General features: G+C 32.2%; 1 protein-coding gene across 4 annotated transcripts; it reads right to left on the bottom strand.

Moving 5' to 3' along the window:
* Positions 1-4381: 4381 nt before the first annotated feature.
* Positions 4382-12616, bottom strand: LOC111485451 (coiled-coil domain-containing protein R3HCC1L). Of its 4 annotated transcripts, none has more exons than XM_023132336.1 (9): positions 12225-12616; positions 11934-12025; positions 11633-11689; positions 8935-9276; positions 8327-8488; positions 7524-7613; positions 6748-6948; positions 6115-6197; positions 4513-4719 (listed from the first exon to the last, which is right to left on the bottom strand). In XM_023132336.1, exons 1-9 carry the CDS (start codon positions 12503-12505, stop codon positions 4660-4662), a joined length of 1368 nt encoding a protein of 455 aa, XP_022988104.1. In that variant the 5' UTR covers positions 12506-12616; the 3' UTR covers positions 4513-4659. The 4 variants fall into 4 exon arrangements, with proteins under 4 accessions (XP_022988105.1, XP_022988104.1, XP_022988107.1 ...); XM_023132339.1 differs by having other exon boundaries at positions 9004-9276; XM_023132337.1 differs by lacking the exon at positions 6115-6197 and having other exon boundaries at positions 4382-4719.
* Between the last annotated feature and the right edge of the window lie 767 nt (positions 12617-13383).

The following is a 13383-nucleotide window of genomic DNA, read 5'->3' as shown; positions in this document are numbered from 1 at the left end:
AGCTACCCATAATTCATTAAAAAAAAAAAAAAAAAAAAACAATATCATAAACGTGTGAATATATTTTTAAATCAAATGACAAATAAAATAAAATATTATTTTACTCTTTATTTCAATTTTTATTTATTTGGGTCGTTTTTATATTTTTAAAATATTCATTTTGATCTCTGCACTTTTAAAATTTATTTATTTTGGTCGTTTGTACTCTTAAAACGTTCATTTTTATCTCTATATTTTTAAATTTTATTTATTTGGGTCGTTTTGTACTTTCAAAATGTTTGTATTAAAATAAAACTTAAATATAAAATAAATTTTAGGTTAAATTATAATATATATATATATATATATATATATATGGTGCATTTGTAAATTATAAAAATAAAGAGGATAATGCTATTTTGAAATTTCATGGATATTTTGTGAAAATATTTTTTATTTAAATTTCTTTTTAAAAATTGATAGGTATTAATGAAAGTTTTTAAAGTTTAATAGCATTTATGAAATAAAATATAAATAATTTTCATGGATAAGTGTATTTAAAAAAGAAAAAAGAAAAAAAAATTAATATTGATATTTTTATTAATTTAACTCGTATTTTTTATAATTTAAAATAAAAATTTCAATTTCACCCCAATCTTTTAAATTATTGCATGAAAGACCTGTAAAAAACTTTAATTATGAAAAAGGGAAAAAAAATAAATTATACAAAATTCTCAATTTCAATTCTAACCTTTGAAAATATTCAATTACTCTTAATTTTAAAATTTTATTGGGCATTTTAGTAAATACCACGAAGTAGAAGGACTTGTATAAAAAAATAAAAAAAAATATTAAAAATCAATTCTCTCTCTTTTGAACACTAATTATTTTATGAATTTTCTCTCATTATTATGATGAAATACTGATTCTTACATGTTATTATAAATATAATCATTGACCATTCCAAGTTCTTCCTATTTATTAACTGTTTTTATTTATATTTTTTTAAATATTGAACACGAATATATATATATATATATATATATATATATATATACACTCGTAGTCAAGTCATTTGACTCGACTTTGCCTGTACTTGAAGCTAAGGTCCATCAATGCAACGTCGCATTTCATCTTGTCATCTTGGTTCCCAATTAACATAACCCTCATGTCTTGACACCATCTCAAGTCACTGGGTGTTGTCGGTCATCATCGTAGCTTACTCAGTCATGTCATTGAAAATGGGCTCACGTGTCGTTCATAACGTCGGGACTTCCTGAACATTCATCCATCTGGGTTCTTATTGAGCCATTGACCCTCCTGTGCCCCATTTACAAATACAGTATCAGATAGCAGGTGCAAAATCCAATCTCTGACACGCGAGTAGGGGTGCAATACCAACACACTCATGGGGTTTGGTACTGTCCTCGAAAAACGCATTTTAAAGAAAGTCTCTTGAGACTCTCATCTCGAAATGTTTGCTTCCACTGTGACACACGCATGTGCCATAAAATAGGTAGCTTATGCTAAAATGTTAATATTATATATTAATTCAATGTTAATATGTATTTGGTTAAATAATTATTGTATTAATTAAAAAAATAAATATGAAGAAATATTATTTTAGAAAATCGGGTCTATAGTCCATTCCATAGTCAGTTACCTTAACGACTCGTTTGATTGCAGATATTTTTTCTTCATATAGAAATAAAAAAATTCTGTTAAATTGGTTCGAATTATTCAAATTTTAAATTAATTATAAATTATTTTTAAGAGTCGTGGGAGTATAAAAAATAATAAATAAATAAATATATGTATATGTATTTTTTAAAATTAACAGTAACCCAATAAGATAACAACTCAATCAAAACTGTATGGGTTAAGATTGGATTGATCAGATTTTTCAGGTGATCGGGTTTTTTTGAACACCCACGAAACATAATATTCCCGTCTTACTTTTAACTTTATCCTAATAAAATAATATACACAACTATCGAAGCATATTTTTTTTACCATCTCGTTCAAAGTTTTAAAAATTATGTTAGAAACAAAGATATCAAAATTCAACGAAAATTCCGATGAAACAGGTTACGTCGTTGACAGAAATGATAAAAATTCTTCTAGAAACTAAATTCAATCCCGAACTCAAACTCAAATACAAGTCTTTGGTCAAGTCAACCATTAGCTAAAAAGTGTAATATTTACTTTTTAAAGGTTTTGAAGTTTTGTATTTGGAAGGTTTGTTTTGTTTCTAATTAGGTTTTGAATGGAATATTTAGGAACGTCACACTACTTTTTCATATCCCTACAAATTTGAATATGTCAATATTTAATATTATGAAAAGAAAATTATGGTTATCCCGAACCGAAGGTACGTGCGAAGAAAAATGAGATTAACTGAGACGAAACTAGTAGAAAATAACGTGTGACGTGAAAAAGTCGAGTAAGAAGATATTTACAAGAAAAAAGAAATTTTTTTAAGGTTAAGTTAATAACGTAGCTCGTGAACTTTGAGTATTTTTTACCATTTACGGAATTAGCATGTTTTCTTTCTTTTCTCTCCTACTAGTTGTTCTCAAAATTATGATACAGAGAGATCTCACGTTGGTTAGAGAATGGGAACGAAACACTTCTTATATAAGAGTGTGAAAACCTGTAACAGCCTAAGCTCACGACTAGTAGATATTGTTCGTTTTAGTCTATTACGTATCGTCGTCAACCTCATAGTTTTAAAACACGTCTACTTAGGGAAAGGTTTCCACACATTTATAAGGAATATTTTGTTTCTTTCTCTAATCGATGTGAGATCTCACAATCCATTATCCTTGGAACCCAGTGTCCTTACTGACAAACAGCTTGGTATCTAGCTATGATACCATAGCCTAAGCCTATGTTAGTAGATACGTAATAGGCCAAATCGAATAATATTTGTTAGCGGTGCGGTTGAGCTATTGCAAACCCTCTCCCTAACAAACGTGTTTTAAAAATGTAAAGTTGATGACGAATACCTAACGAATTAAAGTAGAAAATATCTATTAGCAGTAGTAACGGACGGTTACACATTTGAAAGGTCACGTCTTTTGCAACCGTGGATAAATGAAGGCGGCCGCTATTTTATTTTGAAAAAGCAGAGTGCCAAATGCTGACTTTGTTTCAGCTGATTAAATGAAAACCCAAATATTCAAAACTAAAGAAATTCTGTCCCATCTTCCTCAAATCACTTTCATTCCACTCACTATCCATTTTAACTTACACGTCAAAATTCAAATCTATCGGTTCGTATAAAATTAACTTACGAAAAAAAATGTTTACGAAACACGTGCTAACGTGTAGTATAAATCTAAGTAGTATTTTTAATTGAATTATACTCGACATATGTTAGTTTATTTTTGTGACACGCGAGTAAAGAATGAATACATGAATGAATCGAGACCATATTCGAATAAGAACAATTTCGAAAACAGGAGGACCGAACAAATTTGAAAATGAAAATTATGATTTATACCTGCAAATCACACTTTTTAGTAGAAACTTCATGATTAAATTTCAAATATCGAGCATATATTGTTTTAGAAATTTGAATTTTCAAGTATCAAATACTTTTATTGAACAGATTTGAATGATTCTAATAATTTTTTTCAACAATTTTTTTTAGAGAATTTGTCTTTTCAAATGTTTTAAAAGAGATACAACCAATTTCATGAATGGTTCAAAAAAAAAAAAAAAAGTTTTGAATATATTTTTCAACCTTTTCAACTCCATTTATTTATAATGAATTTCATATAGAATTTTAATGATAGAATATAACTTTTAACCTAATTTCGTATTTTGAACCTAAACAAAAAATAATAATATAAACTGAGCAAGGCAGGACGAAAATGTGACAAAGTCGGGACGAGGAATAAGTCTTTAACATCGTTTAGACAGCCCAAGTTTACTGTTAGCCAATATTGTCATTTTTAGACTTCTTTCGAGCTTTTCCTTAAGGTTTTAAAACACATCGACTAAGAAGAAGTTTTCACACCTTTAGAAAGAATGTTTCATTCCCTTTTTCAACGGATGCGAGATCTCGATCTCACAACCGTGACTTTACAGATTAAGTAAATGTCTAACTATATTGTCGTAGTTGTTCACTAAATTTCAAAGTAAATGTCTTTTCTTCTTTCCCGACACAATGAGACATACAACTTAGAAAGCGTAGTGTTATCTATCATAATGTGAATGTCCTAAAAGTCTTCTTTCTTTCCTTCCCAAAGAAGGTATTGAAATCATACACTTAGTCTTAACCACAACATTCAATACCATTTTAGACCTGTTCTTGAAAACCAAGGGTTTTCTCCATCAATGCTCAATCAAAATATAGCTTGAAACTACTTGTTTTTATACCAAAAAGGACACTTCATTACTTATGAACCAAATTTTCCTTGGCTTCATTGCATTCACATTTATCTTTTTCTAAAGTCTTTTAACCAAAAGAATTTTGGTCAATATGAGAGGAAAAGGAACTGAGGATTCATAAGCATTTTCTTCGTAAGGAAAGAAAAGTTCAAGTAATTCATTAATGAGAGAGACTTACGGTAACAGTTTAAGTCCACCGCTAGCAGATATTTGTTTGTTTTAGCTCGTTATGTGTCATCGTCAGCCTCATGATTTTAAATCGCATTTACTGTAGAGAACTTTTTACATTCTTATAAGGAATGTTTGTTCCCCTCTCCAATCCATGTGGGATCTCACACTTACCTACAAAGAAAGGAATGAAAGTATTAGGATTTGAATGGTCAAAAGTAGCCAGTAAAACTTTCCTTCCAATCTCAATCCTCTTCTACATAACTATAGTCCAAAACCTAAATGGAAACAAACATTTTAACGTTTTATCTTCGGATGTAGGACGAATGTCATGGAAAAACAAATGTACAAAATGTATTTCGATAATGTTTAGAATTTTTTGTTAGATATATTCTCCCTCGTAGGGAAAGTGTGAGACATAAGTGGAAGCTCGTTCAGATTGAAACGACCTATTTGAAAAATTAACTTAATCGTGACTTTACATTTTTCATATCATAAAATCAAATCTTAGATCTAGCTATTTACGTCTTCGGATCTAAATATTTAAAGAAATTGTTAAAGTTGATCTAACATGCTCACGATGAAAAGTAATAGATCTTCTATAATCTCAATAATGGATAATAGATTATAAAAATGATTAACTACTGCTAGCAAATATTGTTCACTTTAGCCCATTATATTAGTCTCATGGTTTTAAAATACGCCTGTTAGGTAAAGGTTTCTGAACCCTTATAAGGGGTGCTTCGTTCCCCTCTCCAACCGATGTGAGACCTCACAATCCACCCTTTGGGGCCTATCGTCTTTCCTAGAACACCACCTGATGTCTAGCTCTGATACCATTTGTAACAGTCTAAGCCCACCACTAGCAGATATTGTCCGCTTCATCTTGTTACGTATTGCCGTCAACCTCGTAGTTTTAAAACATGTCTGTTGGGAAAAAAAAATTCCCCACTCTTGTAAGAGATATTTCATTCTCCTCTCCAACCATTGTAAGACCTTACAACTTGTCTTCAAAGATGAGAAAAGAAGTTCTTATAAGTAACCCATTATTGAATAGGACTCCATAATGGTATATAACTATCAATTCTTTTAACTATTTTGTAACACCTTCATGTCCTCCAAATTACTTTGAATGTAGTTTCGATTTATTTATGCATCCTCCTTCACTAAACATTACATTTACGAATCCGACATCGGAAAGAGAAGCAATGTCAAAAGACAATTGTCATTATAGTACTTAATTTGAAAATTTAAACAACTTGCAATAACTATTGTTACCAAATAGCCTAGAGTCTCACTCCTTGAAGAATAAATGAATTCTTTCATCCTTAAGCTTCCTTCTATTCTGAAAGAAAACTAAAGCTTCCATGATATGAAACTTCATCCAGGACCGGAGTAATAACCTATTTATCCTTTATTGTAAGAAAAATAACATTTTTTTTAGGAATGTGACCAAATCTATGTTGACAAGATAAGAAGATTCATAGTATATAAGTAAAGACACAAATATCTCCAATAGCATGAAACCTTTTCTCAAGGGTTTATTGTTCAAAGTGGACAATGTCATACCATTGTGGAGATATTTTGAAGGTCGTTCTTAACAATTGGTATTAAAGTTATACCCTTGACATAGCCAAGGTAAAATAAATACCCTAGAGTTCGAAACAAAGAAGCTATAAGTCTCTTAATGGCACAACCATAGTTAGTCATAGTGAATCTGTGGTTGAGTTTATCAAACAAACAGGTAAGCTTCGTTGAGAAATGATAGAATAATAACCAACGTATCATATTAACTAAATACGAGAAGATTCATGGTATGTAAGTCAAGTTAATTATTTTCAATGATATGAAACTAACATTATGACGAAAAAATGTCGTTAGGAATAACTAGTAAATATATCACTCATTTTCATTGGATCTGGTCTGACAGGCAAATGTACAAAGTCAAGTAATCAAGTTGTACAGACCAATGAATCCAAAAACAGAATAGTTGCAGCCACAAGAATGAGGTTTGATGTTTTCTTTAATCACACACAATGGATGGGTAATGGAGTAAGGCAAAGAGAGCAAAAAATGAAGGAAACGAAGAAGGTTATCATTTAACAGTGTGGCCGTGGTTGATTTGTCTTCATATGGTTATTCTTCAGATAATTATGGGGACAGTTTATCCGTTTGTTTAAGAAAAAGTAAAAAGATACTAACTTGGATCATCATCTCCCCAAGCTTCATCTCTCAATTTTTGTCTTGACACAATGCGATTCCTCCTGTCTTCTTCCTGTTTTCTTAGTTCTTTGGACCCGAAGCCAGTGGTGGAAGCCGGCAACTTCAATCCCATTCCTTGAGCAATCAGCCGTTGGGCAGTTCTAGCCGATGTCTTTGGCCTCTGCTTTGGAGGCTCCAGATCTGACATTAACAAAATAAACCAAAAGGGAAAAGGCAGCTCATTCAACTTCATCAAATAACTTTTAGTGGAGATTTCTTGAAAGAAATAGAATGTGAGATCCCACATTGGGTGGGGCGTGGATGCTAGGCTCCGAAGGGGTGGATTGTGAGATCCCACATCGGTTGGGAGGAGAACGAAGCATTCTTTATAAGGGTGAGAAAATCTCTCCCAAGCAGACACGATATAAAAATATTGAGAGGAAGGGAAAGCCTAAAGAAGACAATTTCTGCTAATGGTGAGTTTAGGCTGCTACATAAAACTTTTTGCAGTCGTAATGATGGATGATAAGGATTTTTGGGATTTCATAAGCTTTTTGGCTTCTTTCTTTAAGAGTGTTAACTTGGCATCCCCAGTTTTAATGAGAAAATAGTTTTCTATCCAAAGAAATCTTATTTTTCCTACGTTGTGCCTTAACAAGCCACAAAAATACTCGATGACAAAACACAACTCTATTATCAAAAAACGAAATGATGTCAATAAAGAGACAAAGAGAAAGGTCTTATCAATACTAACAAACTCAAGAAGAAGCTCATACCTCTCGGTGGAATTGAGCTCAATAGAGTATCATTTTCATCAAGTAGGCGTATAGTGAAAGGGCATCTAACATGATTGAGAACTTCAAGTGCTGCATTAGAAAATTAAGGTAGTTATGAAAAGAACTTAATTTTAATACATAAAGCTACTTCATCAACATTATAATGTCAACGATTGAGAAATAATGGTACGATGCAAGATAATGATTCAACATAAATACGAATATTTCGGCATTTGATGGGAGACATCACATGGAGGAAGTATATAATCTCCACAAAAGAACCCAAGAAACAACTAGGACTATAATCAAGGATTAATTTAGGATAACTTTTGTAAGGGTAAAAAGTGTTTTAGGGCATTAAAAGAACTTCTAAAAAATGTCCATAGTGTTTGATTAGCTAATCAAAAGTGATTTTAGAATTTTAAAAGCATTACAAGTGTTTTTAGAAGCAGCACTTGATTCTCGGCTCTTCCAAAAGTGTTCAGAGTGTTTCCACTTAAAAGCACTTTTTTTCAAAAGTTATCCCGAACTGCCATAGGCCAAATAAGAAAGTAATATACAGAAAACAGGATGGTAGTAACTAGTAACCGACATAACAAAAGTAAGTACAGGATCAAATATCTACCGACCTAGCCACTTCTTGAGTCGCCATCTACAGGACATGAAACGAGATAGAAAATAGAAATTTTTACGTAACAAAAGGTTTGACAAGATGAGATAAGAAGTCCAATACCAAATGAGAAAAACTGCCGAAAATCCTACAAGATTTCCCAAAAATGAAAATCTAGTTTTACATGACTTACCAGTTGATGGTGTCGGAAATACTGCAAGTGCAACCGTATCATTGACCCAGCGAATGACAACTCCAGAATTCTTGAAATTTCCAAGTAGCCTTTCAAGATCTATTGTTTTGGTACTCGGTGGAAAGTCAGCTAGGACAAGAACATGTTGAGTACCATATTGTGCTGGATTCACACAATGAATTTTTTTTTTAAAAAAAAAGCTTAGCTCTTGGGTGAAAATTATGACTTAATGTGCACAAACATCAATAAATAACTGCTTAGAAGCCCAAAATAATGGCAGTATTATTATGTCAATTATCAAACTTGAACAAATATTCAAAAAAAAAAAAAAAATCTAATGGCCAATTTGAATTGTTCCAAAGAACTTAGGATTTAAATTCTAAGGTTCTGAAACTTAAAAGACCAAAGGAAAATATTGATGAAACTTCAGGGACTGAGAAAGTATTTATCCTTTTTAGGTAAATACCTTGTTCCTCTATTCTTCCATAAACTGAAGGCCTAACCAGAGCTCTCATACAATGACTACGTAACTTCGAATTTCACCAGTGATCTAGAAAACAATCAAAGAATTTTCATCTATCATATTTGGAAATTATGTGAAGACTTACCACTTTTGAGCTCCTTACGCCCCACCTCCAACTCATGAGAAGCATCTTCGTCCTTATGTGAAGACTTACCACTTTTTAGCTCCTTACGCCCCACCTCCAACTCATGAGAAGCATCTTCGTCCTTTGTATCATTGGTAGTTGAAGAATCAGATAGCCTATCACTATATAATTCATGTTTCTTATATGAAAATGTTCCCCTCCCACGCCGTCTAGTGGTTTTGTCTGTTGTCTCTCTGATTGTGGTTTGGTCTGTTGTCTCTCTTATTGAAATTTCAGGCTTATCAGGTTCACATTGCAAGGAGAGTAATTCATTTGGTGGGCGATCTGCAATAGCTTCCCAATCTGTAAATTGTAACCACCACTTGTGTTAAATAACATCATTATTGTTCTAATTATATTGCACCTATTTTCTATCACAAGCATCATAAAAAGCAAGAAAATTATTTGCCGGAGAAGCATAAGTGGCTATGCAAAAAAAAAAAAAAACAAAATCGGTACAATGTTTGACTGAAATGTATGACACAATTTCCTTTACTAATTAGTATGTAGCTTGACATAAGGATGATACGGTTCATTTATTTCTCAGGACTCATTGAATTTAACTATCTACCCAACTTTTTCTTATTCCTTCATTATTGTTCGATCCACAGCATAATATCAATATTCAACAACTTGATCTGCAGTCAATTAAAAGCTTTGTACATCGTTTCAGTTTTTTTGTATTTGAGCGTCTTTGGAAGAATTCTTCCGAAGGACTCTTTTGACTTTACCAATCAGTTACCTATCCACCTACCAAAACCCATAAAATAAGGGCATTTTATAGGGACTGTACCAAAATAACCCAAATTTTGCAAAATGAAATTCCCAGTAATGGTTAGCAGATCTGCAGTTGAAATGAGGTTGAAGATGCTTTCCCCACCTGACTTATAATTATCACAAGTGAGGGGAGATATACCCAATGATTGTTTTGCTTGCATTGAACCATAGTAACTTGCCTATTCTTTTCTTTCTATTCCCAGTCAGAATCTTTTCTAGATTTTCAGAGGCTGATTAATCAAAATCCTGAATGCATTAAGTGCTTTTCATAATTGTAACCAACATTTGGAAGCCAAAGGAGAGTGAGTTGGGCTCGAGTATTGAAGATTTCTTATATTTCTTCCTTATTTTACAACTTATGATACATCAAGATAAAACAAAAAGAAGAACTTATAAGAAAGGTAAAACTCATCTAACTTAGTCAAATTCGATAAGCTTTAGGCCTAAAATATTACAAAGTGAACAGAAAAGATAATTTCCTATTTTTTCTTGTTGATAGAAACTACTACATTTACAAACGTAGAGAAAGCGAAGAAGTTCATGATTTGGAAAATTTTATTTTTCTGGGTACCAAATGACAAACTTTAAAGAAGACTTCCTCACTGGAATTTATCTTTACAATGATGCACTATTAGCATGAATGGCTTGGATCCCAAAATCATCTCTTCACTACACGTATGGTTGCAAGAATTTTTTGGAATCACCTATAGAATTCCTTCCATAATGCATATGATCCTTCTAGGGGACCACCCAAAGATCCTCCTTGCTTAAACTTTGGACGGTCATTTTTTCAAAAAGGAAAAGAAGCTGATGTGGGAACATTTTATGAGAGCTTTCTGATGGACCGTTTGGCAAGGGAAAAATAGAAGAATCTTTCAAGATAAAAAAACTTACCAACACTAGATTTTTTGAGGCTATAGTTAGTTTAGTTGTGACTTGGGGTAAATGCCCTCCTCTTTTTCATTACTATAGCTTTTCTTCCCTCCTACCTAATTGGAGAATCTTATCCCCCTATTGGCCCCCTTCCTTTTGTAATTTCATACCATCGACGAAAATATTTTTCTAATACAAAAGAAGGTCCCTAAAATTTAAAAAATATCAAATAAGTCCCTAAAATTTCAATTTTGTGTCTAATAGGTTCCAAATATATTCAACATTTTTTAAAACTAACAAATCTTGAATATTGTGTTTAATAGGACATTAAACTTCAATTTTGTGTCCTTTCGAATTAATTAACTATTAGACACAAAATTAAAAGTTTTAAGAACTAATTAGTTACAAAAGTAAGAGTTTATAAATTTATTAAACACTTTTATAAATCCAACAACCCATTGGATATAAAACTGAAAGTTCCGTGACCAATTAGAAACCTTTTAAAGTTCAACAATCTATTTGACATACACTTAAAAAGTTCAAACTATAATTGTAATTAACCTATAAACTAACATATCAATAGCAACTTACATTATTGAAACAATGAACAAGTTATCTAATACATAGAAAAAACAAATCAAGGTCCAAGTCGAGAACAAAGAAGGTTGAATTCAGAAACCTAAAAAACTTGACATTTATAGTTATCATGTATATCAACATATAATTGTTGAGCTAAAGTCTATTCTATTCATAGGGCCAACACAGGTAGGCAACGAGAGCATCTAAGGATAAAATACAATACGCTACTAGTTAACGCACCCTAGTAGACATGAAACTTCAGGAGACAGAGCTTTACTTGTATTAATTTATGGTTTTTTCCCATAAAATTGAGGAAATCGGGGCAAGGGAGGCACTAATAACAATGAGATATAGAATGATTTCCATCAAATGAAACTTTTGATTTTATTCCAACTAGGATAAATATAAATTGAAGGCAATGTAAATGTACCATCATCATCACAGGGTACAGCATTGTCTGGACAATTTCTCGTATGATCCAAAGTACCTTCACAAGAAAATTATACATCATTGCTATTAGATGTAACAGCAAACTAGATTTCTATCAGAAACCAACATATATATGCATTGTCTGGAGTTTCTCTGCATGATCCAACTAATCTCACCAATATTTTGAACTTGTAAGACCAAAATAGTTCTTCAGAGATAACAAAAGCCACCCCACCAGTTTATCCAGTGAGCCAAAAATTCATCTTCATTGATTTTAAATGAAAAAGACAAGAAAAATTCACCAGTTCCAACGGAAGCTTCATCGACTAAATTATGAGAAGACAGCGTAACAGTTGCGGATGAAGTTCGATCCTCTTTCACAATCTTCGCGAAGCTAAAAGATGAAATAGAAATTAAGAAGCGAAAATCGAAGTCGAACCAACCAAATCATCGATAACCGCGAATCCATAATAGGATATCCACTTTAATCAAGAAATTCAGAACAAAGTAAAACTAATACCTAAAAGTCTAGTTAACTTCAAGAATTTGACCTAAGATAACTTGAATGCTAACATTTCGAACAAGAAGTTTACCCAGCTGGAGAAGAGACTTGGTCATGCTGTTTAAGAACCAAAGCTTTAGCCACAATGTCGTCGGCTTTAAGAGAGAAACCTTTAGAAGAGTAAAGAGCAGACAAGTCGGTGAGAGCGGCGGCCAATTGAGGATCTGGATTAGAGTTTTCTGAAGTTTGGAGGTCGGAAACCACCGATTCGAGAAGAGAAATTGCAGCATCAGTGTCACCGGCAGTGACGAGATCCTCCACTGTCTCGCTCCAGTTCGATCGCCGCTGTTTCCGTTCTTCTTCTTTGTCCATCGCTCCGGTCGATAATCAAGCAACCGGGGAAGATGAGGAAGTCGTGCAGAAAGTTTATAAATATCTCAGTCGTATCCGTACACCATGAACTAACCTCTGTGTTCTCTCCCCCTTTGATTATATATAGCTTTTCTAAATACACCAATTTATTAATCAAATGTAAAAACCATTTATGCCCCCATCAGTTTGGTTGAGAAAATCTTTCCACCAATTTAAAATAAAAAAATTTAGTTGATTAAATTGGTAACTCGAGCCACTCGAATAGAGTTCAAAACCCAACCTTGTATTTTTCGGGATGGGTTGTTATTTTCTTTTTTTCAATTATTTAAAAATATATATATTTATATTAATAATTAAAATCTTGTAAAATTCAAATATCAAACATTTACGAGTTCACTGACCTTGGTTACAAACATTAAATATTTTTTATTTTTTTAAAAGTAATATAAGGTTGAATTGGATTGTAATGTAACTTTCGGGTTTGTCGTGTTGACCCTCTCCATTGGTGTGAGGTCTTTTGGGAAGTCCAAAGCAAAACCATGAAATCTTAGGTTCAAAGTAAACAATATCATATTATTGTGGATAGTCGTGTTCATCTAACAGACCCAACTATAAAATATTCAACCTAATTTTTTTCGTTATTACATAAAAAAATCTTTAATATTTTCCAATTTTTAAAAGACACATTTAAATTTTTTATTAAAAAAAACCCAAAAATAAATAACAATTGGGCCTCCAAGTGTAGCAGGCCCACTTGATTGAATTTGGGCTGTGGGCCTCCAAGTGTAGCAGGCCCACTTTATTGAACATGGGCTGGGCCTTGAATTATAGACTGAGTTCTAAATATTATTAGAAGACTTTTTTTTTTTTTTTTTTTT

This window comes from Cucurbita maxima, unplaced genomic scaffold (assembly GCF_002738345.1).
Source record: "Cucurbita maxima cultivar Rimu unplaced genomic scaffold, Cmax_1.0 Cma_Scf00010, whole genome shotgun sequence".
Classification (NCBI taxonomy): domain Eukaryota; kingdom Viridiplantae; phylum Streptophyta; class Magnoliopsida; order Cucurbitales; family Cucurbitaceae; genus Cucurbita; species Cucurbita maxima.
This window is presented reverse-complemented; position numbering and strand designations above follow the sequence as displayed.